This window comes from Halichoeres trimaculatus, unplaced genomic scaffold (genome assembly GCF_033239565.1).
Source record: "Halichoeres trimaculatus isolate MK-OKI-2021-1 unplaced genomic scaffold, fHalTri1.1 fHalTri1_scaffold_19, whole genome shotgun sequence".
Taxonomy (NCBI): Eukaryota; Metazoa; Chordata; class Actinopteri; order Labriformes; family Labridae; genus Halichoeres; species Halichoeres trimaculatus.
The window spans coordinates 11,483,969-11,510,086 of NW_027437197.1; the positions used below are offsets into that span (position 1 = coordinate 11,483,969).

The 26,118-nt window shown below is 39.9% G+C and overlaps 1 protein-coding gene across 5 annotated transcripts in view; it reads right to left on the reverse strand.

The window, feature by feature from the left end:
* adarb1b (adenosine deaminase RNA specific B1b) overlaps positions 1 to 26,118 on the reverse strand; it is a 117,269-nt gene that overhangs the window by 23,014 nt on the left and 68,137 nt on the right. For 4 of the 5 annotated variants that reach the window (XM_074694364.1, XM_074694362.1, XM_074694363.1 and 1 more), the window contains one exon: positions 19,293 to 19,327. Coding sequence is in view for 1 of the 5 variants with exons in the window: in XM_074694359.1 (XP_074550460.1) it covers positions 18,295 to 18,394 (100 nt within the window). In the remaining 4 variants the exon portion in view is untranslated. Of the gene's footprint in view, positions 1 to 18,294; positions 18,600 to 19,292; positions 19,328 to 26,118 lie in introns of those variants that run through there. The other variant, XM_074694359.1, reaches the window with a different exon arrangement.

The window sequence follows — 26,118 nt, forward strand, 5'->3', positions numbered from 1 at the left end:
AATTAAGTATAACAAGATAACTGATTTAAAATCAAACACATACACTAGCTTAGATTTCTTTCTTTTTTGCTGTGTATATTGCATCAAATGTGCTCACTACTCTTCTGGTTACAAAAGTAATAGTTTTAAAAAAGTTTCAACAGCGTGATTTCCCATGTAGTCCCCCGCCCTACACAACCACTTGAAAAGCCACAGTGCGACAAAAATATATTCCTGAGATCAGGGGCAGATGAGTGCAGACAGATGAAACAGACTAACAAAGTAAGTAAGATGAGAGAAAGAGGAAAGTCGAGGGAAAAGGCAGAGAGGCGAACGACACGAAGAGACAGAGAGACCGCCTGAGAAAGATAGCATTTTGATACAGAACAGATTGTGCTGATTCTACTCTCCCTCCACCCGTCTTCCATCAGTGCCCCCATTCCTCAGCCAGACACTTTCTTAAGCTAAAGTAAATGGGCTAATTAATCTGGGCTAATGGTGGGTGACAGCAAATATGCTAGCACAATTATCACCCTATTAAAGATTCATATTCTAACCCATAATTGAAAATGAAAAGGTGGGGTGAACAGAGGATGGGTGGGAGCAGGTCCAGCGGAGTGGGTGATGAGAGTCATTTTTCTCAGGTAGCAGGATCCAGGTGCCTCTGGCCTCAACACTCATCCAACCACTCAACCACATTCACACGCAACACTTACACACTGTTACCCCTGCACTGTTTCATGCTGCCAGACTTTGAGTTATTGAGCTTAACTTGCCAGGTGAGAAAGTTTCAGTGTCTTTAATTAGCCGTACTTTAAAGAAGTCTGTTGCCTTTAAATGATTGGGAAGAGTTTTGATCAAGTATTTGGAAAAGGCCACAAGGCAGAGTCAGTGTACCCAGGTTTTAAACTAAATATTTTACAACACTGTGGTGTTATTCATGCATTCAAGCTTCCTCGACACACACTGCCGTGCAGTTAAATCAGCACGCAATGCAAATGTGCCTGTCAGTTTTGATTTTCAGATGAGACCGCCTTGGCCATAAATCTGTAACTATTCCTGAAATCAGGTGCAATCAGCGGGGAGGTTTCATAAAATGAGTGTGTCTGCTTGTGAATGTGTATGCCTTGAGAAGTAAAGGGTGCAGCTTTTCAGAGAAGACCAGCACTCTGTAACCTGGAGTGAAATCTGATGGTTTGATGTTTGGTGAGATTACGGACTCTTCTTGAAATCATTTTATTCATTTAGAAATACACCTGTGTAAGTTGGAAAATCTCAGCTGGCTAAATCCTCAAAAATGAAGACGAATGATCAGCAAGCAAAATCTGTAATGTGCTTTGTGTGAAGTGTGTGTGCGAGTCAATGAATCTTTAAAAAATTGTGTCTGTTTCTCTTCTCTTTGACTAGAAAGTCTTGATCAATTCTGACCAAAATATTGAAAAAAGAGCTGCAAATTGTAGCAGTGTAGATCCTCAAAACTCTAAAATGGACCAAGGTGAAAAGGGGTTAATTTTATAAATATGCCTAACAGAATGTTTATTTGGTTTAAATACATGTAAGATCATATAAAATGATCCTTTTGCCTGATTTCCGACAGAATTATTGTCAAGACTAGTGTTTAAAAAAAAAATACTTCTTTACCTGGAAATATCTCTGTTGACTTCCAAGGTGTATTAATTTTGTTGCTAACACATTAAATAATGCATACCAGTGCATGCTTTGAATCAAATCTCTACAGCACTGGTCAAAGAGAAAAAAAAAAATTGCTTTTACATTTTTATTGGCATCAAACAGCGTGTAAAACAAGATTCAAAGCATCAGTGAAGCACAATTTTTCCTTTCAGATGAACCGTATCTGGACAGTGATAGATTTTAGAACCGATCATATTTGAACACACACATCTAAAAGTGGATTTAAAGTGAGTCAAAGGAATCTACAGCGAGGGCTGCTGACTATCCCCCTGCATATGCATAAATGATACTGCGTCATGGAGTTGTGAGATGGCTTGGATCCAGGTAATTCGCAGTGGACGCCAAGGGAGGCAGGGAAAAGAGAAAGATGAGAAAGAAGATGAAAAACCTCAAATTCAATCTGGCATGGTGAGGGGGACTGAGGGGAAATAAGGTGGTTTTGATTTGTCTCTCATCCCTCGCTCGCGCTGTGACGGAGCGATAGAGAATCGCCGCCATGGAGGGGAGCAGCGGCCAACCTACGAGAGGGAGCGGGGTGCAGGGGGGCGGAGTGGGAGATGGAAAGGTTAAGGTGAGGGAAGGCTAGAGGATGAGAGAGAGAGAAAATGCAATCCTATTCCAAATAAAAGAGAATCATTATCTGCCCTAAAACAGAAGGCGATGGAGAGGTGTGCCCTTGACTCCATCAATACAGTCCCAACTCTGAACCATGACAAAGAACGCTGCAAGCCACTGGAATATTTCTATAACAAAAAGGTGCAAGTTGTCCCTTCTTTAAATGATACTGCAAGTGAACCAAGCTAATCTGAAATATGCATTTATGCTCATTCCAGCATGCTCTGGGTAATTAGCATCAAGAACATCTAAGAAACTTCACAGCTGATGCCAAAAGGAACTTGTTTTGAACCACTTCTAACTGCATGTCGTTTATAAATGCAGGGGGATCATTTCCTGTTATCACTATGAAAGAAATATTCAGGATACTTTCAAAGTAAGACCTCTTTTTTCAACTCTCAGAGAACCACATCAACAAAACCTCACACTGCGAGTGGTGAAGAACTTCTCTTTTAATGTTCGGTACAAGGATCTGCCTCGACTAAAAGAGATACAAATATAGATGTTATCCCTCTGCACTAAAAAACAGTCAGCCTCACTCTATGAAGCCTGTATCACCCTGAGCCAGTTTCATCACCTACTGTGTTACTGTTAGTTTAATCTATGTAGACTGTGTGTATAATCATGTGATTGGCTGCATCTTTCAGACCTCCCTCTGCAACTATCTGCATGTTTACCCTCTTCAAAAGCCCCTCTGCTTCTTCTTAAACAACAACAGCTACCAACTCATGAGCAAAACAAGATTTAAACAGGCCAGTAGGGAAATCCTTACATCTTCCAAACTTATATACATAAAAGTATCTTTTATATGATGTTTACTTTTGCAAGCATTTATAGATATCCCCGTCCCATGTGCAAAACACACTTCCTTCTGTCACTTCATCCCACAGGTAGTACCGTAGAGACTGAGATAGGTTTTAAGAACTCTTTTCCCCCCTGGGGTTTGGAGTATGATGGGTTCAGAAGAAACTTACTCAAGCTCTTGCTGAGTTAGGCTATGCAAAGAAATTGGTGGCTTGGCAGCTACTTTTGGCTTGTTTAAAACTAAACTTTTATAAAGCAGCAGAGCTATGAGGTAACATTAATGCTGTAGAAATGTGCTGAAGTGTTTAAAATATTAAAGACTGGTCATCCCATTCTTCTCACCAATTAGTGTTCAACGTATATTGAACGTCTTTTGCGTGGAAACAGAGATGTTTAGAGGTCAACCTTCTGCACACACTGGAGTGGTGGTTTAGGCTTTAGGGCACTCTCTCTCTCTCTCTCTCACTCTCACACACACACGCGCGTATATCAGGCAAGGTAAAAACAGGCAATAGCACAAAAGGGCCACAAGTCAACACAGTTGTAATTTGTATCAATGATGACATGGCAGTTGGACCATTGATGCAAAGATGGGGTCTAATTGGTCCCCTGACAAGATGATGGCCTCTGATTGGTCATGCTGTTTGGAGTGTCACCTCACATAAAAGGTTTGCTATTTGGTGTCATTATGAAGACAGTGGGGGAGACAGAAGAGCTCTGAAAACTCTCATCTCCTTTACTTTAGTCTTTTACCTTTCACTCAAACTGTGCAGGGTCAACTCAGAATGAAAACAAATGGTTTCTTTTTTCTTAGAAAAGACCAGAAATACAGTCCTCACAGGAAAATGCAGATAGAGCCATTAAAGAGATCTCTAATGATAACAAACCTCCTTCTTTCCTCCCACAGTTTCATCACCAGGTGTAGGAAAGTGAATCAGTGACACCACCTTGCGTCTCTGCCCAGTGAAGGAATCCGCTGCTGTCATTCTAGACTACATTACCAGTGTATTCACAATCTCAGCCTCTTCCTTCAAACTTTTCAGTAGCCTGTCATGCTGCTGTGTTGACAGGCACTAAAAACAGCCGCTGCTCAGCTCCTGTCATCACATTGAGAGAAAACAGCAGAGAATGCATGGCTGCACAAACACAGCCTTGTTTAACTCATCTCTGTGATCTAAGAGTTCCTCTTTATGCTGCCAAAAGGAAACCCAAACAAATACCCACAGCTCTCAGGAATCAGAGCGTAGGTTAAGCAGTTGTTGACTTTACTGATTGAACGACATTTTTTTTTCTTTTGCAGTCCCTTAGCTGTTAAGAATGTCAACTTCAGTGCTGTCTATGTGTTATTGAAATAATCCTTGAAATTCCATGTTCTCAGCAACAGAGTATTGACATCTGTCACAACTCTCCAAACAAAACAGGCTGAATTAAATACATATTTCTGCAGCTTTTGTTTTGTTTCTGGTCTATAATATAAAAGCCTGAAAGACAGAGTCGCAGAGTCAGTCAGACATTCACAGCATCATGTGGACATTCACATCAGACCTGCCAAACATGGCCTGCTTGCTTAACTTGCCACTCGTTCCACAGGCTCTTCGGGACAGTTTCATGGCTCACAGTAGAACACCAGGGCTTGCTGGGTAATGGACTGGTACAAAGGCTCAGCTGGGAGTTAAGAGAGAGTAATGGACGCTGCCATTGTACACACACCATGACGTGAGCTGCTGCAGCACAGCTAATTTTGGGGTGAAACTTTCAGGTTTACATTTTTTTAGATGCTATAACACATAAAAAGTCCTAAAAAGATCATTTGTGACTGTAATACACTATAACTTTAATTTTGCTTGGAATTTCTTTTTAAGAAGAGATGCTTCACTTGCAGCTAAGTCTCAGCTTTATGCCAAATGTGTTGAAGTAATTTATCCTGAACACACATTAAAAGAAAAAAAAAGAAAGAAACCAAAAAACTGAATCAATAAATGAATAATAAAGCACCACAGGGCAGGAGAGATGTTGAAAAGAGAAGAGAATCCACCTTTATTGTGTTCCAGACTCTAATATCTGACAGTCGGTCGTTTATCATCATGGAGAAAGAAGGAGAAGGAAGGGAAAGCTGAGCCACAGAGTATCAATATGAATTTTTTATTTGATGGGTTTTATGGGAGATTGCATTTCAGGAGGATGGCCGTGTCAAGGTTCATGGAGGAGAGGAAGAGAGAGGGAGAGTGTGAGGGGCCAAGTCATAAAGGCAAGGTCTGAAATAATGGGGTCCATGCACATAAAGAACACAGACTGATGCTTCTGTTTGCAACATACTATTCAATATTCCCCTCTATATATGCATCAAGAGCTCCAAAACACAGCGCGGAACACTTTTATTATTCTGCTTGAAGCTACAAAAAATGCCCTCATGCATTTTCCATCTTTTGTGGTCTTAAACCCCCACACACCTTTTTTTATTTATTTTTTTGGCAAACACACTCATTTCTTCTCATTAAAACATGCACCATACATATTCTGCCTTTAGTCCTTTGATCATTCATTCATTTTTTGAACCCCTTATCCTGTTCAGGGTCGCAGGTGGCTAGAGTCTATCCTAGCTGTACACCTTGGACTGGTCACCAGCCAATCACAGGGCTGACACAGAGACAGACCAACATTCACACACACACACACACACACACTCACACCTAGGGACAATTTAGAGTGCTCAATTAACCTAAATCTAAACGGTGACCTTCTTGCTGTGGGGCTGCAGTGCTAACTGTTGCGCCACCGTGCAGCCCCCTTTGATCATCCATTTATTTATTTATTTATTTTTGGAAAAATACACAAGGAAACTTCTTAGTAAAGATGCACCGATCACAATTTTCTGGCCAATCACCGATCTTTAAAAAGCCTGACCTGCCGATGATGATTTGGGCCGATATCGATTTTAATTTCTTATAAGTGACAGCACATACCTTCAGTGTTCCAACCTTATTTTATTGTAAATTAGTGAACAATACCTGTGAAACAAGGACATTTTTATGTTTTAACTTAAACAAGAAATAAAGTTTTAGGTCTCAGAGCAAAAAAGCAACAATGGCTGGCTGTCAGACCTGGCGGTATATAAGATCGGTTTCATGTGTAAGGACGGGCCGATCACCGAGCACTGATCCCCCAAAATTAAGGAATTCAGCACCGATCGATCGGTGCATGTCTCAGCTCGCTTCGGGTGTGGTCATGTGGTCATAAATCACATGAGTGAGTGGCTGTGAGTGGGGCTGAAAGGAGACTACAGCTAAATGGCTGCCCTCACATCCTGTGTCCATCAATGCCACAACAACTGACTGCTCAGCCTCTGGGTGCAACACATCGCAGACAGCTGTAACCAGTGAAAAAACACAAACTGGAGTGAATAAACACCTTCACACGTGCACAACACACAAAACATCACACAGTAACCCAATAAAACCTCTGTCATCCTCAGAGATGACTTCTAACGACTATATTTCAAGTGAGGAAGTGCCCCAAAAAGACACAAGCCCCCCCAAAATCGATCTAGCAGCTGAATTAGAAAGGGAGTCAGGTGTTATACCTTGATTTCAGATTGACCCAGGGCACTGCTGTTTACTTCCAGTTTTAAAGCATGCAGGTAAAATTGACCGCTTCAATGAGAAACAATACTTCTCTGGGAAATATACTCTAATAACTCAAATAGCTATACATCTAGGTAGTTTCTCAATTTTTCTATACAACACCCACTTTTTTAAAACCAGTCACTATGTATGAGACCAGGAATTTTGTGAGTTGAAATATTGTGACCAACAAATGTCTGAAAAGAGTTTGAGGCACTGGTTGTTTGTGCCAGACAGATGACATAACTGTGTGGTGCCTTGAAACATCCTGAAGCTAGATGAGTAATTTCCAAAAGTCAACCCTTGTTGCCTAAAATTCAAACCAAAACTAATTTGCCTTTTTTTTATTATTATTTGCCTCAACACAAAGTGCATCTTCAGAGTCTATTTCTAATTTGGAGCTCTCAGTTGTGCATTTCATGCCTTTTTGGAAGAGAGGGTTTAAATACTCTGGCATTTTTATTTTCATCTTTTTGAGATGTGTGGGGACGCTGCTTTACTGTGATGAATTTGCTCTTTATTTGCATATTGACTGCAGAGTTTCTGTTTGTTTATCTGGTGAGTGGCCCCATGTGTATGATTCAAAACAGATAAAAACAAACAAAAAAAGAATAACAGAAAAGAAGGTTTAGGATTATTGAATAATGTTTTAGCCTTCTCCAGCTGTTTGTGAAGCTGAATGACTTATGATGAAGAGATGTTTGTTTTAGAAAGTCAGACATATATATGATCACAACATCATGCCTGATAACTGAAGCTTTAATCAGCAGGATTGAAATCACAGGATAGGAAAGATTGAGGCCATTGCTGTTGCAAGTATTTGTTTTTGACAAGAAGTTTGAAGATCAAAAATTTAGGTTTTATGCTAACTCCATTTTTGCCAGAGGCTAAAGGCTATGTTAGAAACACTAGCTTAATACTTCCAAGTGTAGACAGAGAACCCCACTGTAAAAGTTTCTCAGTATTAAGCTATTAACTGAGCGAGGAAACAGTCGGAATGCAAATCTATGGAAAACTTAAGTCATTTTTCTTTTCAAAATCCAAAACTTTCTTTGAAACTAGTTCACTTGCCTTATCCAAGAAAAAAAATGGGATATAAGTTACCCCTCAAAGGCCAGAATAGACCAACTCAGCTCTACTGGTTTGCTTTTTGAAGACGAATTCCAGAAATATCTACTTCTAAACCAACTCTTTTCTTGGATCCTCTTGAAAAATGTAAAGTTAAGTGTACTCATTAAGCGCTATTGCCAACAGTTTGCATTTTGGATCCTCATTTTGTGATTATCTAAAAGAAAACAAATGAAAGGGATTAGAAATGACTTCCCCTGCCTCTTCTTGTACTCTAAGATTCTTCCACTGTATGGATGTCGATTGATTTTGGCAGCGTGTTAACTCAAAAACAAACCTTGTTAAACATTTAACAGTCTTAGTCACAATCCATATCAATGTGTTGAGTGAAATACAGACACTTTTTTTATTCAGCGTTTCTTTTTCAGAAATAACCAATAAAAAAATATCTTCACTGACTTATGAATATTCACTAAAAAGATACAGACTCTTTCAAAAAACATTAAAGCAGAAAGTTTTATAGGACTTCACTCTTTTCAATCACAAGAGGAAAAACAACTTGTTTTCCTGAAGGAATAGCTACAAAAGAATAAAAACAGGAGAGCTATGATGGTGATCATAAAACCAAAGAAAAGAGAGGAGAAATGGATCGAACAAAAATGTGATGAGGAATCGAAGATGAGGGGGAGGAGGAGATGAAAGGAAAAAAGAGTGGGCAAAGAAAGGGGAAGAAAGTGGACAAAGACAAATGGCCAGGGGAAATGGCCAGTGCATGAGAGGGCCGCCTTGGAGACAGCCCTCTCAGCAGCTCTAACACAGACTGATAGGCCCACCGGGCTGCTCTACCACTCCAATCCATCCCATTCCTGTCTGATCCCGCACACAAAATCACATTTCAAGCCATATCAGGCCTACCTAAATCAGCAGGATGTCGCATTTACTTGTTTGTAACCTATTGTGAAGATCTCTTTCTTTTTTTTTCTCTCCATGGTTAAGCTTCTACAGGGGTCAACAGTTAAAATTTGTAATACATTTTGTTCTTCTTGTGCTAAAGAACCAAAAAGACTCTTCTTCAAATGTTAAATTCTCCAATTCTCCTTTACCACATACTTAAAGTCAAATATATTCTAGACTATTTTGCTGTAAAACACAAACAGTGAAGATATGCGGAATAATGCAAACACACTATACCTAAAATCTGAGAAGCAGGTAGTGAATTAAAGACAAAGAGAGACACAATGAGGAATACCGAGATCATTGCTAACTATCCATGTATAGGCTTAGATAACTGAGTGCTACTGTCGCTATTCCAAAACCCCATTACTTTCCCCAATAAAGCCTTGACAGTCCAGTGATTACCTCAAGCAGGAGAGGAAGAGAAGAATCTTAATAGAAATGGGATCAAGGTTTTTTTCTTGTTTTGGGGAGGGTGTGAAGTCAGAACTTTCCTCATCCCTCTCAGGTGATGTCTCCAGGCTCTGACCAGGTAATGCACAGTAATGGAGAACACGTGCAGGCGTCAGTGGCCTAATGGAGAGAGGTCGAGGCAGAAAAGGGAGTGCCTGTCGTGCTACCTGATTGAAACTGATGGAGCAAAGTAAGGGCGCCACAGAGTACGGCCACCCAACATGGCCCTCGATGTCTCATTGAACAGACACGCACATGAACTCACACACACACACGTCTGACTCTGAGTCCATTATTCAATTTGGATCTTCTAATGACCACTGAATTAGGCTGCCAGGACTGATTTGCCTTCTGAGCCCTGCTGCTGGACGTACATGATTTTCCCATTTTGCATATTAAGAGGCAGTGATTCAGGATCTGACATCCAATAAGACTTGTCCAATCAGGAAATTTTGCCTGATGAGTTTGGCTAAAATGAGTTTTTAAAACAGTAAACATTCAAATTAGAAATAAAAAATACATTCAGGTAAAGTTTCAGGATCACAGAGAAGCCCGCTGTGTTGTTCTGGCAAGGAAGAAGAAAAAGTAAATGCCGGTGATTCACACGGGGTCTTAGTTGTTTTCCTCTGTTGTTTACAACTTAGGAACAGATGGGGCAGACAGGTTTTGCCAGCCTAATCACTCTCAGTTAGATCTTTTTTTTCCTGCAGTGAATCAGCAGGAGTAAAAACAAAAATTTGCCTTTCCTGTGCCACAGTGAATATTACAAGAAAAAAATGAAGCCAATCAACCAGCTAATCAAACACAAAGCCCTTAAAATCATGCCAACATATTTCTTTTCATAAAAAAATCAAATCTGGAAACCTTTCTGTATCAAACAGATAAAGGAGAGACGTGTGCTTAGGGGCTCAGATTGAGAGACTCTTAATCACTTCCATCATCAGTGATTGGTTAGTGAGTTATGAGCCATACCACCACAAGGATGGTTACGGTTCAATAAATACAACCACTGAAGTAGTTGTCTGCTAAGAGGCTAAAGGTCCCCCTTTTTCTCTTAATAAAAACTCAGCTAGGTTGAATTCAACATTTGCAACACGATCACTGTTGGTGAAAGGCTTCAAAACTCTGTATCGAAATCAAATGGGTGAAGTCACAGACACGTCATCCCAATATTATACAGTCTATGATTTGAACACAATTAATAGTGGATGAATTCATTTGTTTTAAAGATATCAGAATTAGGAGTTTTGCATTATTATGAGCATGGTTGCCCTGACAACTGGTCAAAGCATGAAGGATGTTTGCCAGGAGGCTTAATGCCAACTTCAGATGGTTGACATCATTGAGACTATGTCTATGTTTTGTACAATTTACGGCTTTGGAGAGCAGGATAAAGACACAGTTGACAGGACAAACAACCAAACAAAAAAGCAAATACAAAACATAGCAGTTATTTACTTTTTTTCTTGCAAAGCTTTGAATCAGGAATCTTTAAGATGTTTTTCTTTACTCATCCAGTGGTAAACAAGGGAAGGAAGCTCTGCACATTTTTCAGACACATGTAGCTGTCCTGGATTTTGTGCTGATTTCCAGTCACTGCACTTGCATCACTAACATTGTAGCAAAAGAAGAATGTTTCAGTAAGATGACTGAAAATTGAATTATCAGGTAGATGCAAAGAAAATACAACAATAATAGTAATTTAAGTTTTTTTCAAAGCAACTATTCTACATCAAAACTCTGTAGGAGGCCTGTGATACTTTCAGCTTGTCCCCTGTGTAAACTCCTGATCTGAGCAGTGAAAAATGGCCCCGTCACTTTTTAGAGATTCCTTAGGTCCAGGTATCAGGTTTAATAATACCAAAACTCCCCTACTCTTGCTTTCTTCCATCTTTTCAAGGTTGTTGGGTGGCTGCCTCTCCTCTTTTCACTGTGAGCTGTAAAATCTATTTGACAGCTCTGATTTATGACACAGCATAGGCACCGAGCGCCCATGGGGAAAAAAAGAGAGTATGTTTGGAAGTGTGTGAATGTGTGTGTTTGAGTTTGTGGGAGAGGGCCTGTCTCACCGAGGACTACCACTGCTGTGCTCAATGTTCATGCACCCAACAGGGCTTGCAGGTAGGGGATCCCACCTGTGATAGCATGCAAATGTCTGATATGATACAAGCAGACAGAGCAGGGTTCAGATCAAACAAGGAAACAAACAGGAGCAACACAAATTATTAAGTCTGAGCAGCTTAAGAACACATTTCCTGTGACATTAAAGATTTTATGATTAGAGAATATCTATGTGTTTTTTTAGCCTCTGTTGTGACAATTTTTTTCTCTTTTTTATTTTTGCTCTGAAATTTCAGTCTTTTCTACTGCAAGTGTAAAGTATTTTTATTTCATTCTGGATTCATCTTTCAGGGGTAAAAGAGAGGGTACTATGCCTTCACATATTTCAAACGTGGCTATAAATTAACAATTCTAGATGTCTGTTGTAAAAGTGTGTAGATTTTCAAGCTGATACTCATTGTAGATATCACTTAATCGGTCTGTGAACTGCTCAAAATGATTTGCTCTTAATATAGAATTATATCTTTAGGAGACTTGCTGAAAGTCTGGCAATTTAGTAGTAAGGGAGTTTGTAGAGTAGGGAGCTTTAAAGGTACAGCAGAAAAAAAAAAGTAAGAAAAAAAAAAGAAGGTAAAATAGGGATTTATAAATCATGTAAAGTTACTACGTTACTATTACTTTACTATTCAAATCTGGCTCCTGATCTCATCTTTACTGATCCTGCTATAAAACACTGCATGTGACACAGATCTTGTGGAAGACTTTTTAACACAATGATAAACAGATATGTTCTTATTTTTGCTGGTCTGACTGGAATTTTTAAGTCAAAGAAGAAAAAAAACAACTCTCAGAAAAACAAAAACTTTTGCTGTTTGCTAGTCAGTCTATTGAAAGCTTTGCATCTGTAGTCAGGTCTTCCCCTCTGCCTACCTTTGTCCACCCAACAGTCCCCCTCCACACAGAGCACAACCACACACACTTGTCTCCTCTGTCCTCCTGTTCTCCTCGCCTGGATGCCCTGAGTGCTCCCAGCTAACACTGTTTGTCACATTCAAGGCCAGGTTAGATGTGCTGGAATCCTGCTCTGCAAGGAGAAGGATGTGTGCGAAGCTCTGTTTGTGTGTATTGGAAGGGGGGGGATGCTAAAAATAAATGTGCAAGGACATGATTTCATCCATGTAGATTTGTATGGACTCACATGGGTGCCACTGTCATCTAGGAGCTAAATTTCACACCTTGTGCTTTTGCTATTGTCAGGCCCTGAGGTATGGTTGATGGACAGCAGGTATAGATAGAGGGAAGGGTGGTGTGCCTCTGCCTGAGTAAAAAGGTGCCGGCTGATGGGAGGGAAAGAGTATATGTGCACTCTTAGACATGGATGTCAAAAGGTAAGAGGGGAGCGGACTGGGGAGGAATGATGGATCATTTGAGACACAGCAGAAGAAAAGAGAAGATTACACATGTAGCAAAAAGTAATGATATTTTTGCAACATCATGTGCTTGGAAAATAAATTCTTCTCTATATATCTAGTAAAGATTCCCCACAATCCCATTATGTTAGTGAAATGTAGTTTTTATCTCTATATCATCTTAAAATGCACCTCAATATCCATATCTCTTTGAATCTACACTTTTTAAAAACTGTGGTGCTGAGGAGGACCGACACAAATCCCAGCACACATCCTCAGCCTCGTGAAGTGTCTCCCTGCGAGCTGAACACATCTCTACACTCAGGCATTCTCGCTACAATGGTTTTCTCTTTGTTGGTCTGCTACAGTCATTAGCAGCATGCTAATCAAGGCTAATTACATTGAGACAGGCAGGCACAACTCATTTCTTATCGTGACACAGTGCCGCTGTGTTTCAGTGCCTGGAAATGTTCCTGCTAATAATCAACAACCATTTAGTTGTTAGCTAAATTGATGCCACTGTGTTTTCTGTTTGATTTCAATTGTTCCTGCTGTTCCTGTTGTTAGGCGTTAATCATTTTGCCTGATGTTTTTCAGACGCTGATTTCCTTTTCTTGTGATAAAATGCAGGAGCAAAGATAGTTTTGAAGGAAAGTGAAACAGCAGTTCTAAAACTTGGAAAAATATGATGTTATGGTTTATTCCACATGGCTACAATAAAAATACCAAATCACTTCTAGTCAACTGATGTCAGAATAAATAAGCTTATTAAAGAAGTAACTGAAGCACAGCAGAAAAAAAAGATAAGGAGAGCACCGAAAAAGAAAGAAAGGGAGGATAAAAGGATGATGTTGTGAGAGGGAGGGTGGATGTAAGGTTATCTAAGAGGAGAAAATGAGAAAACAGTCTCACTGCAGGCCAAGTCTCTTCCTGGGCGATGGATTGTAAACGTCAGGCAGTGTGGACCCCTCCCTCGCCCCCCCCTGTTCAAGTTACAAAAGCTCATTTTGGAGATTCTGCTGGCATGGCAGAAAAGAGCCTCTGTTCTCCATTTCCCATATTTCATATACGGCCCATTGGAAAGCATCGTCTGCCAGTGTCATGGCTTGGCACATTTATGAGAGATGTATTGAAGGGCTTATCACTCGGAAGATATGCTTAAGTTCAGCATTTTTAAAGTGACTGTAGCATGTGTGCCATATGGAAATGCACTCCTATATTCTGATTATCTAGATAATTATGCCATCAGTAAATACAGCTTCTGCAGCACACATAATTCTAAGCTTGTATCAAGAAGTCCAATATGAATTTAATAACATATTTTCTCTTGACACTGTGCGTATTATTCAAAGTCAATAAGGGTTTAATGTGAAAGCAATTTACCAAAACATTAGCATTCAAAACACCTCAGGGAGGAGCAGAAAGCAGTACAAATACCTTGTTTACGGAAAGCACTTGTAAGGAGTAGGAGTATCACAGGTTTTACTGATAATATCAACATTGTAATAAGAGTCCCAGCAAGCCAAAACAAATCCTCTCATTTCTGAGATCCTTCTCTGTAAAAAAAAAAAAAACTTTTATTTTTGCTAAATTACCAAAACAAAGCCACAATTCCTGTCGTACATGATGCTGTGCATGATCAAAAATCAAGGCATACAGTGCAAAAGACAAAACCTCTCATATGTCTGAGGCTTTACTTCAGTAGCAGACTTGCAAAACCCAAATATATGAATCTGTGCACTCCTGCTCTGTTAGTTTCCCAGCATGAAGCCAACATGATGGATTGACAACTGACTGACTCCAGCAAGTTTTGCTGCACCTGCTCTGGCAGGAAAATCCCTCTTTCATCGTTCTCATTAGTTTAACAGTCAGGTAGTGTTGCATAACAAATCCCAACACAGCTCCTCTACCTCCACTTTGTCTGATTGACCAAGATCATTAAATACACCTGTGCTGCCGTGCAGAGCTCCAAAAACAGTACTAATTTTTTGAAAGAATAGCTGAAGTAAATCAGGAGTCAAGTCTTATTTGATGACAATGATGCCTCTAGAAAAGACTGCTCTTTTTTGTGGGTATTCTGGAGCTCTCCGTGGTCACATCCTCTTCTGCAGTGCAAAAACTGACATCTAAGCAAGTGTAGGGATAGGTACCTTTCACATTTGGAATGATACTGTACCGATGCCCAGTACCTGGCAGTCGGTACCTGTACTCAACGGTATCAATTTTAAGTACTTTTTAGTGTTTATGTGGTGAAAAAATATCAATTAGTTTAATGATAAGATATTATTTTTTCAATTTAACATATCTATTCTTCAGTTTCTAAACTTGCAATGCTCTGTCCATGTAAAGCATGGAAAATCACCCACTCTTCCACTCCCTCACAGTCACAAAGATGCGTTAAGGTACCCAAACATGATACCTTTCGATTTTATGTGAATCAGTACCTGGTACTTTTTGACGGAATTTGGTCGCTATAAAAGTACCTAATTCAGTACCCATCCCTAAGCAAGTATTTGTCTTTTTCTCAGGTTAAGTAATTTTGTTAGCCACATTCACCCAACAAGTAAAGAGAATGTCCAATTTCAAGAAAGTAGAAGACAGAAATTATGCATAAGTGGCTTGTCAAGAGAAAGAAAAACGCCAATGGGAAAGGACAACTTACTTGTTTAGTTTTCTGCATGAAGACATTCTTATTTCACTAAACTTGACACATGCAATTTTCTTACTCTTAAGATATTTAAGGGTCATTTTGTCTTTAAATATCCTAAAATAAGGCATTTTCTGGGCTTGCCAGGTGAATGTAGCCCATACTAACTCTAAAAAGACGTTTTTTCTGAAATAAAAAACAACACTTTTTTGGATTTCAGTTTTTGCAGTACATGCGAATTAGGTCACATCATTGATGCATTATTTAACAAGGGGTTTAAGTCCTGACAATGTGATATGATCCTAAAATCGCAAGTAATAGTTTTGTTACAGTTCCAAACCATACTCTGTGTACTCTGTCAATGCAGAGTTGTGGTGTGACATGAAGTGATTCTGTACTCGGGGCATTATGTGATAGAGAATATAAATCCAGTGAGCTACACTCCTTCTGAATTCTTGGATAAAAGTTTTATAACAGAACGTGATTCATGATACAGTCACTTTTTTTTAACAAACCATCTCCCTTGAAGACTTTGTTTCATTACAGAGAGTTACACATGACCTCCGGCTACTCTTCACTGACTTTTCTCCTAAAGCAAAATCTGCTGGTGTGTGTTTGATCAATAGGGACTAGAGATATACTCTACCACAGTTTCAATACTAAAATCCATACACATGCAGATAGACCACCAAAAAACAGGCTGCAAAACCTCTATTTTCAAAAGATGAATGTGAAGAGTATCAAGCTAAGAGATCAAAGGCTCTACACTTGACCCTGCATAGCCTTGTAGCAACACGTTGAAGTGTCCTTGTGGAGGACACTAATCTACACTTGATGGAGCATAAAGTCCAGTGGAGCTGTGCTGGCTCTTCTCTCACTCACAAAGAAACAGAGAGAAAGACATCCTCTGAGTCAGTGCCACATTATTCCACTGATGATTGTCTTAAGTCCGTGACCTCATCCTCCCAGCTAGCCTTCACCACTAACCCACTGCACGCTAAAGCTAAAGTACTAAGCAACTTATCGTGAGGCTCCCAGCGCGTGGTATTAAAGCGAGCAGAGCAACATCGGCCCAAAGTCCTGCTTAGTCATCGCTTCCCTCAGTACGGTTAAAAAAGTGCCTCTTTCATTTCCCTGGTGATAAGCGAGAGTGAAAAGGCCGGAAACAGACCTGTGTAATGCTGATGGACGTAGTCAGTCTGTGAGTGAGCTCGGCTCAAAATGCAGCATCAGCACTGCTGGATTTATTTGGATGAATGGACTCGCTTCCACAAGATGGGTGGGAAAGGAGTGTGGAGGGCAATGGGTGCTGGGTGTCAAAGCAAGTGGCTGAGACATGGCTAATACTGCCAGCGAGCTGAGGCCACCTAAGTAATTACTACCTTTGCTGTTAGGCTAATCCCCAGAGCAGAGCAGCAAAGTCAGGGGAGAAAAGCTTAGAGGCTCTGTGGGGCTCCCATCACCTGACTTCAATTACACCTTGACATGGACCTGTCCCGCTCAGAGGGATGGCGACAGGGTGAGAGGAAGAAGAAGAGATTTCTGCATTAAGGAGTTCATTTTAAGTGCATAAATCATTGTGTCTCTAAACCCAAAACAAACAAAAACAAACCTTGTGGACAAGAGGGAAAGAGGCAAGCAAACATTCAAAATATAATTTTCATCAAAACTGTTGAAGTATATAACTATAAAAGTACACTATCTTTAAAGACCAGATCCCATATTTTTAGAAACTTTTTTTCTGCATTTCTTCAACCTCTGAATGCAGGAATGAAAATTTAGATTTGAAATATTTTCAAGAGGAAACTCACAAAGCAGAAGCCAGATCATCATCTCATCATCTTGAGCTGCGATGACGCATATTTTCTACATCCACAGGTTTAAGATCTTAAGCTGTGTCTATATCTCTATTCTTTCATTGAGACTAAAATGCAGAAAAATACATCTTTAGAAGAACACAAACACTTCTTTTCTACATTGATGTTTCGTTCAAAGACCCTGTAAGAAACTTTTAACTGAGTACATTCCGCTGCAGAGGTCAATTTCTTAGCTGATACTGTCATGTTTATTTCTCTGTAGTGATTTTTTTTTTAAACATAAAATTTAACCCCTTTTTTTTTAATCCTTTAAGTTTGACTCTGACTGGAAAACAAAGCTGTGGGAAAACTAGAAAAGAAGAAAGGGCACTCACTTCAGGATGCTGGGAGTTGTCTTGCTGTTGTCACAAATATTGCAACTACAAAGACTGATTCCTGTTGCTGATTATCTGGTTTGCTTCTTTTTGCTCATAGAAATGCAGTAATATTAGTTTCAATTTGTTCAATTAACAGCTAAAACCCATCAAAATCAACTCAAAGTGGAAAAATAATGTATATATTGAAATGTAATACATGTCTATATATAACTTTTAAAAATGAGTACAGGTTAATCAGTTTACTGTGAGTGAAAATGTAGATTATACTGTAAATATCCAAGGTTTTTGGCTGCCTGGTAACTCAATTTTTTTCCAAAACATAGATAAGTGTTTGAAAATGATCTCTCAAAGATTTTTCTTTCTGACATTTTTAAACCAAACTTTAGGGATGCAAGACATTTTCTATGAATAACCACAACTATAAACAAAATGCTTTCATTAAAATGTAACTTTAAATCCATTTTGGTTTACACTTCAGGGTTAATTATTTAAGTAAATGTGTATACAACAAACAAACTAAACTTTAGAGTTTGAGTGTTCTAAAGTTAAAAGGTAAAGTACTACAAAGTTTCCCGACCAACAAAGTGAATTGATTTTATAAAGAAGCTGCCTCTTTGTCTGCAAAAAGAACACAAGCACACCCCACAGGAGACCACTGATGCAATTCACTACTTCAAACTTGACACACATAACAACAAGTGCACAGCTCTCCTCTCTTCTCCTTCTGGAGTAAAGTATGACACAGTCTACAAAGCAGGTACAGCATCACTCTGTTTGAGCTGCTGCTGTCAGAGTTACCTTTGCGCTCGGAGCGTTTCTTGCGCCTCCTCTTGAACCTGTGTCGGATCAGGCAGAAGTAGGAGCCCAGATTCTGTGCGCCGTTGGTAAGCAGGGCCATGGCTCAGTCAGCACTTATTTTGCTTTGAAATCACCCAAAATGCTCACTATCAGCACTAACTAAACTTTAGCTGCAGGAATCTAACTGTTTGACCACATGCACGTGGTCTATTTTCCCTTCACCTCTCACATCCAGAGCTCTCACACCTGCTAGAAGGCTAATGATATTCAGACTGCCCCACTCCAAACACCTGCAGCGTTTCCTCGTTTCTACTTTCGTCCTTCCTTGCATCCGAACTCTCTCTCCCTCTCCTCCTCCTCCTCTCTCTGTTTCTCTTCTGTTGACTCCATCTCTGCCCTATCAGTAGTCAGGGAGGAGAAGCGATGGAGTAGAGTGTGAAAAAGGAGGAGGGGACTGGAAGAGGAGGGAGACTCGTGTTTTCATTTGTGAATAAACGCAGGAAGAAGGAAAAATTGAATCAAACTCCCAAACTCAATGTTATGATATCCCTAAAGACAAACAACCATGGAACCAACCCTGTCCACATTAGACACTGAAAAAGTGAGCCAAATATTCCTCCATATCACTTTTACACACTCACAATCTCAGGCACATTTAAACCTACTGCCAAATTCAAATAAACTCACTCATACAAATGTAGCGATCAGATTTAATCTTTTCTTTAATTTTTTTTGTTGAGCTTGTATTTCCCCTGAGCTGGCCCAGAGCGTACATATGAGAGGCACATTAGAAAGAAACACTCTGCCTTCCTCTGGTGGTAATCTCTTGTAATTACACCTGTTACCAAAATTGAGCCACAAAGCCACAAAGGACTCACTGAGTTTTCAAGCTGCATTACCATCAGCTGATTGATGCTTTTTTTAAGCTGGATGTTTTTGGTTTGCAAATAGTTAAAGTTAGGCGACAAACACAGGAAGAAAAAGATAAAAACACTCACCTTTGGCTCTGTGGTGATGCACCCGCTTGGTAAACCTGTAAAAGACAAAGAAAAAGAAAAGTGTTCCAGGTAAGTAAGCAGCAGAGATTTGAGGTGACTGCGCAGCCCCTGTCAGAGATCTGGATTACTGACAGTGAAAGTGTTTTTAGGCAATAGTGCAACCAACTCAGAGGTAGTTACAGAGGGTAAATAACACTACACACACTCTGGACTCATGCTCCATTAGCAGTGATTGCAGCTTTCCACATCAGCTAACCTTCTCCTGCAACACACCGGCTGAACTGTTGTGAGAACTGTTGTTTCTTATCGGTCTCACACAGTGTTTAAAGAAGTGGAATGCAGGATGTTTCCACTTAGTACAATAAGATCTACTTATCTATGTGATTATCAGTGCTTTGTATAATTGATTCATTTCAAAATTACCCAAGACATTCAGTTATTCAAGCATTGCATTTGGCAGACATGGAGGCCATATTCAGGAATTTGTCAGAATGCTTATTTTAAGTGGGCAATCTATTTGAAAAAAAAAAAACAAAAAAAAAAAACATACAGACGAGACAACCTTAGTGTTGCTATCATTCATCAAACTTGGTTGATGTTCACAGCAGGGCAAATCTATCACTTGTTGAAGTTGATTTTTTTTTTAAATTATCACTATTGTTCCTTTTTAAACAAAACTCTGGGTCATGGCTAACACACAGCTGACTCACAAGCGTGGTTGTAGAAACCTTGGTACAGGGTAAGAAAATCAAACAATCTCTTAAAACAGAACACTGGAGAGACATTCGAGCCAAGTTGTGCTTTGAAATGCTCTCATCACCTGAAACAACATCAGCTGCCATGGTGGACTCATATTTTAGCAGTTAGTTACTGCAGATGTGTTTAAGTTAATACAACAAGTTGTGTAGTTACTGTTGGTGACAGCTGTGCTACATGTTATTTTTTTCCTTGATTTTATTTTTGAGGTTTTTTAACTTTTCCTTCCTCTGTCTTGTTGTTTTTTTAACTTTACTTGGTCAGTCTGGTGAATTGGTTGGTTGGAAGAACATAGACTCACAATGCATCTTAGAGTGCCCTCTACTGGGTATACTCATCCAAGTGTTTAAAGCAGTGGTCTCTAAACCTGTCAAGATCCCAAAAAGGGTTCTTAATATTTGGTTATGTGTGGCTTTCTGGGAGACAATAAATATGTATGTTTGGACACCTCTCTGATCATCACACTTTTTTTTACAAACCTACCCTGGCCCCCCATCAAAGAAGAAAAAAGTTGTGTGGCCCTGACAGGAAAAAGTTTGGGGACCCCTGGTTTAAAGTTTTCTTAACATTTTGGGGAACAAACTGTGAAAATGTAAAAAAAACAACAACCATGTGTCTGTGACCAAACCCTGAAAAATCCTGTAGGTGAATTTATCTATTGTGTGCTACATTCACCTTTTTTGTATCTGTACATGCAGCGGATGTGTCACTGACATTACTCTTTGACTATATGGAAATGCTTATGGATTTTGGTTCAAGAAGGCTCCCTAAAAAAGGAGACGCTGGAAAAATAAGACAAACAGTTGCACAGGTGGCGGGGGTACAATGAGCCAGAAGGTCTCAGACCCAGCTCTTAGTGAATGTTTAGCACTGATCATTGAATGTTGTTGAAGGTTGAACTATGCTGTTGCAGAGATTAATTGTAGTTATCTATGGTTACAATATTCTACACGGAGGAAAATAAGAGCACTTCTTTTGCACTTAATGGCATCACATGTAGCCAAATAACTTGTGACGGCCCTACTGGCTGCCTGTTAGTTGGTTGTGGTGTGTATGTTTTTTTTCTTTCAGAAGCTGGCGGGTGTGATCTGACAGGCGCGAGATGCAGGTTGTGGTCTGAGAACACCTGGGCCCAGTGTTCACATGGTTTTAGAATTCAACCAGTCAGTGTCTTCGAGTGGGGAGTTAAAGAGAGGATTTCGGATCCGGCTCCTCATATTTATCCTGCTTCTTGACATTGTTTGGTTCCTTTGATCTATTTCTTTATTTCATCCTCTGTTGTAATAACTCAAGAAATTATTTTTAAAACTACTCCGTTCCTCCTCCATTATTTTGTCAGTGGCTTAGAGCCGGCCATGACACTTGTAGCACTTTGTTGCACAAACAAAGGTTTTTCCTTCTGTCTAAATTCTTGCTTTGTGCTGTAAGTTGCTTTGGACAAAAGCGTCTGCCAAATGAAACTGTAGAACTGTAGAACCTAGCTGGTATGTTCAGCCATGTGGGAATAAAAATTGTGGTTAAAAAAAGACTATGAGGCAGAGACAAAACAGAGTAACCGAAATAAGGAGTGAAGATACAGAGATAAAGCTAAAGCCTTGAGTAGGACTGTATGAAAGAGAAAGTAAAGCAGGCTGGAGGCGGGAAAAGGAGACTGAAAGATGAAGTGGGATGAAGTGAGGAAAGGTAAGATAAGGTGAGGAGGTAAGCCAAAAGAAAAAAATGTTAAAAAAGTGAAGAGCTGCAGAGATGTAGAAGCCAGCCCTCTAACCCATGCAGGGTTGTTTCAGGTCAACAAGGCCGTCTTCACTGCTGACCAACTCTGCCACAGCTCTCCTCTTGCTGCTTGGAATGAGATATACTTAAAAAGAAACTGAGAGGTTTTTAGAGTCGAGGTCAGCCAATTAGGCACATGAAGTTAAACTGAGCAGAGAGAAAAGAGGAGACAGTAACGAGAGAGAAGAATGGTTGACCACAGAGAACAAAAATATAAGAAGAAGGCAGAGAGTGCTGGCCGAGGGATCGGGGATAAGAGCTGTGAGCCGAAGAAGTCAGCGGGGAGAGAAGATGATGAATGTAAATATACCCCAGACGCAGATTCATTCATGCTTCTGTGTACAAGCCAATGATAACTCAGACTAGCCAAGTCTGCACCACAACTGCTCTGGCTGTCCGACTGTGTTTTTGTTTTGCTTTGTTTCCTGAAAGGGAGACAAGTCAGTCCATTTCCTTTCGTATTATAATTTATAGGGACAGTGTAAAAGCTGGAGACATGGGAGAATGGACCCACAGAGGAACATGCTGTTCCACAGGGAGAGATTTCACCCACTGTTCCCCCTTTTTCTCTTGGCATTTTCAACACATACTGAACAGACATGAGGAAAGAGGTTGTTTCCAGACACTGAATAACAACTCAACTCCTGGTGGCCTTTGCAGTGCTCTGACAGAGACACACAACCATTGACAAAAACAACCTCTTAAAGTGTCTCACAGGCGAGTGATCCAGACTACTGTGGTGAACCCATCTGTTGGTTCATGTGGTGAAAGTACTCACAGGCAACCCAAAAGCACAAAGCTCTAAAAATAGACTGGTGGGGATTTTTTTTTTGGCTTTTCTGAAGCCGTTCATCTGAATTTAAATGCCGGTTGCAGTGATGCAGAAATTAAAGAGCGTCGTATTAGCTGATGAGCTATGATTTAATCATGACTCACTGAAGTGGCTTCAGAGATTTCCCTGAAAACAAACATCGAACACTAGAAGGATAACAGTGTATCAAGGTAGTAAAAGCAAACACTGGCACGGGGAGGTGCTTCAAAAGGAATCACGTGTCAAATCTGCAGCATCATTAAAGTGAAAGGTTGACATTCCTTTTTTAACAAAGAGGTAACGAGAGCCTCCAGCTACACCAAAATATTCTCATTAGTATTTATAAGGAGTCCTCATTAAAACTGGGAACCACAAACTTAAAAAGGATCCATCTACTGAGCTTTTTGATGAAAGGGAAAACAAAATAACAAGCTGACAAAGTGATGAACATCTGGGGTACAAAGGATTCAAATCCTCCCCCTTCTAGAGTTTCTGGTGCTTATCCCAGGTTACTTTGGGGAACCAACTAAAAACTTGACACAAGTTTTCATGAATACCTGAATATGAAGGCAGATGAAATACGTCCGAGTAGAAGTGGAGTCTCGTTGCCTTTTCAGGAAGTCACGTTCCTGAAGCAACACTCACTAAACCTAAATTGGTGCACAGAGTCTGGCAAGGGAGAAAGATTTTGTGTGAGAGATTAGTAGAGACAGAACGGGAGAGCCTTTGAGAGCTTTTGGGAGTGTGTGTAGTGTAATGTGTATGTGCATGTGTGTGTGTGGTGCTCCTAAAAGGGTGTAATAGCTCTAGATCTCCACTGAGGTCTAGGGGGTGGATGGAGAGCAATACAAATGCTTCAGTTGACTTGACAAGAGTGGTCGGGTAAAAAGGAAGGGAACAAAAGCAAAGTTGAAAAATGGACGAAAATAAGTCCGAGAGGTCTGTTATGAAAGCGAAGGGTTATGAAAGAGAGATGAAGAGTCAGTCGACTGCGCCTGATGAGAGAGGTGCGTGACTGTAAACCTCCACTACACGTCTTCTGCCAAAATCTAGGCCAATGGCTTGGTAACCACTAGCCAACACACACTCACACACACACTCACACACTCACACACTCACACACACAAAGAGGGGATAGTCAGGGTCCTCATCACCATTAAATGCTACCCCCTCCCTCTGACCTAGCTTTCTCTCACAGAGTTACACAGGGACACAATTTTAATTAACCCATCATTTAATTACATCCGAGTGTGATTGTACTGTGATTGATTGTGTGTGTATATATCCATGTGTGTCTGCGTCTGTGTGTGTGTGTGTGTGTGTGCAAAATCAAGAGAGCAAGAAGCTTGATCATTGTGCAGTGTTTTTTCTCCATGGAGCCTTGATGTCGCTCTGTTTTTGTTTGACCTGCTTCAGTCCAGAAGAGGGCAGCACTGTTACAAGGTAATCACATAATGCAGCATGTAAAAGAGACAGAGGGGGGGCTGGATGGTTGTCATTCGCTTGCATGAGTGAGACCAATTTTCAAGTATACTGCTTTAACTGCTTACATATGTTCTGTTTCTTCATCCATAACCTGAAGAAGAGGTCAAATCAGGAAATAAGAGCAACAAGTCATTGTCTTCTTTTCAAGCTTATACTGTTTTTTAAGTGAATGGAAAACACACCACTTTAATGAACTAATAACATAAGCAAAAAGGGCAAAGCTTTCAAAATGAGTACAATTACTCAGCATGCACAATACGACAATACAAACAGCATTTCCACATGTATCTTGTAATATTACGGGTAAAAGGCTTCAACCGAAACAGTTGGCTTTTGTATGTGTCCTATTGAACTGAATAGATGTGTAACAACAAAAGACTGTATACAACACAGACCGTCTCACTGACGTCAACCACCACTAAAGAGGTGTTATGAAACACCTGAATTGGGTCTCAATGTTAGAAGTGATCATTCCAACTAACTTCTAACTATAGCTGGCCACATAATAGAAAAATTTAGGTCCCAGCTTGCCACTCAAGTGATTGGGAGACATGGCCTGATTGAAACTGATACTTGTCCAAAAAATACCAAGGTTTCTGGTGTCAAAATGACAATTTTACCACCCCCGCCCAAGTCCTTTCTTAAAATAAAAATAATTTTTTGATAGAAACTTAGCAAGTACATTTTTCTTACCCCTTTAGCAGCTTTACTTGTTATTCAGATGTCATTTTGCCTTTAAATATCCTGACATACATCATTTTTCCTGGACTTGTCAGATAAATATGACTAACTTTAGTGTAAAAAGACAATTATCATAAAAATTTGACATAATACATTCCTTTTTTTCAAGGAAGTGGAATATGGACCAAAGAAGATAAGCCTGTGTTATTATTATTTACTAATTTTGTTATTTGCTCTAAAGCAGAACACACCAGGACAATCAGCTTACTATATTAATCGCCATCCAAAGAAGGTGTTTCTGTATCTTCTCATGTGACATATGATTACGAGAGTTTCTGTGGGATCACGTCTTTGAAATTGTTAAACGTACAGCTAACAGGTCTTGGGATCTTTGGTAAGCGTATGTTGTGACATTGAAAAGCAGTCAGAACTGGAGTCATCCTTAGTAAAGACAAACTTAATCTGGAACACAGAGCTGCTGAGGAGGAGGGCCAAATAAATGTTATCAAACAGCCATCATTTGCCCAGTCATGTCGGGTACTTAATAATTCACAACTTTTTGTTGAAATGCACACATCCTTGATTCTGTGTACCAGGCAGTAATCATGTTTATTTCTGCTGTAAAAATGGAGATGGGGTCTAATGGGGATTAGTTATTTTACAGGGCTAGCCTCAAGTGGACACTACAGGATCTGCAGTTTTGTTTCCACATTTGTTTTTATTCATCTTTTTTTTTTTAACTGCGGCTACGTAACAACAGTAGGAGTCATATGGAAATGTTCTATCTACTGTGTTTATTTTAAGTCGTGTGCCTTTATTCCCAGCAGGCTTTCAGTATTTTCCCTCTCCCGCTTCTCTGTATTCAGATCCATGTTCCATGCACCAGTTCAAGGGAAAGAATCTGTCATGCTGAACTGAAATATCCTCAACAGTTCATGTTAGACTGCATATTTCAGAGCAGGAGGCATTTTGGTGATGGGCGGAATTCCCAAAGCAGGGGATTAGAAGTGGATATGAATTCGATGTCCTATTTGTGAAAGTGCGGGGCTTTAAGGGTGTTTTGTTGTCAATACCATTTTGGTTACATGACGTGCAAGCAGGGGAAAGGGCTCAATGAATACATTGATTTGTTAAACCTACAAATCAATTCAAAAATGTGCATAATAAGGAAATATAGAAAACTATGACAAAGGTGTCACTCTCAAACTACAGTGGTCCTCAGTATTACTTAAAGTAAAGATAATGGCTGACACATGGAAAATCTGAAATTGGAGGAACATGAAATCAGACAAACTGGGTTAAATGGGAAGCAGGTGAGGT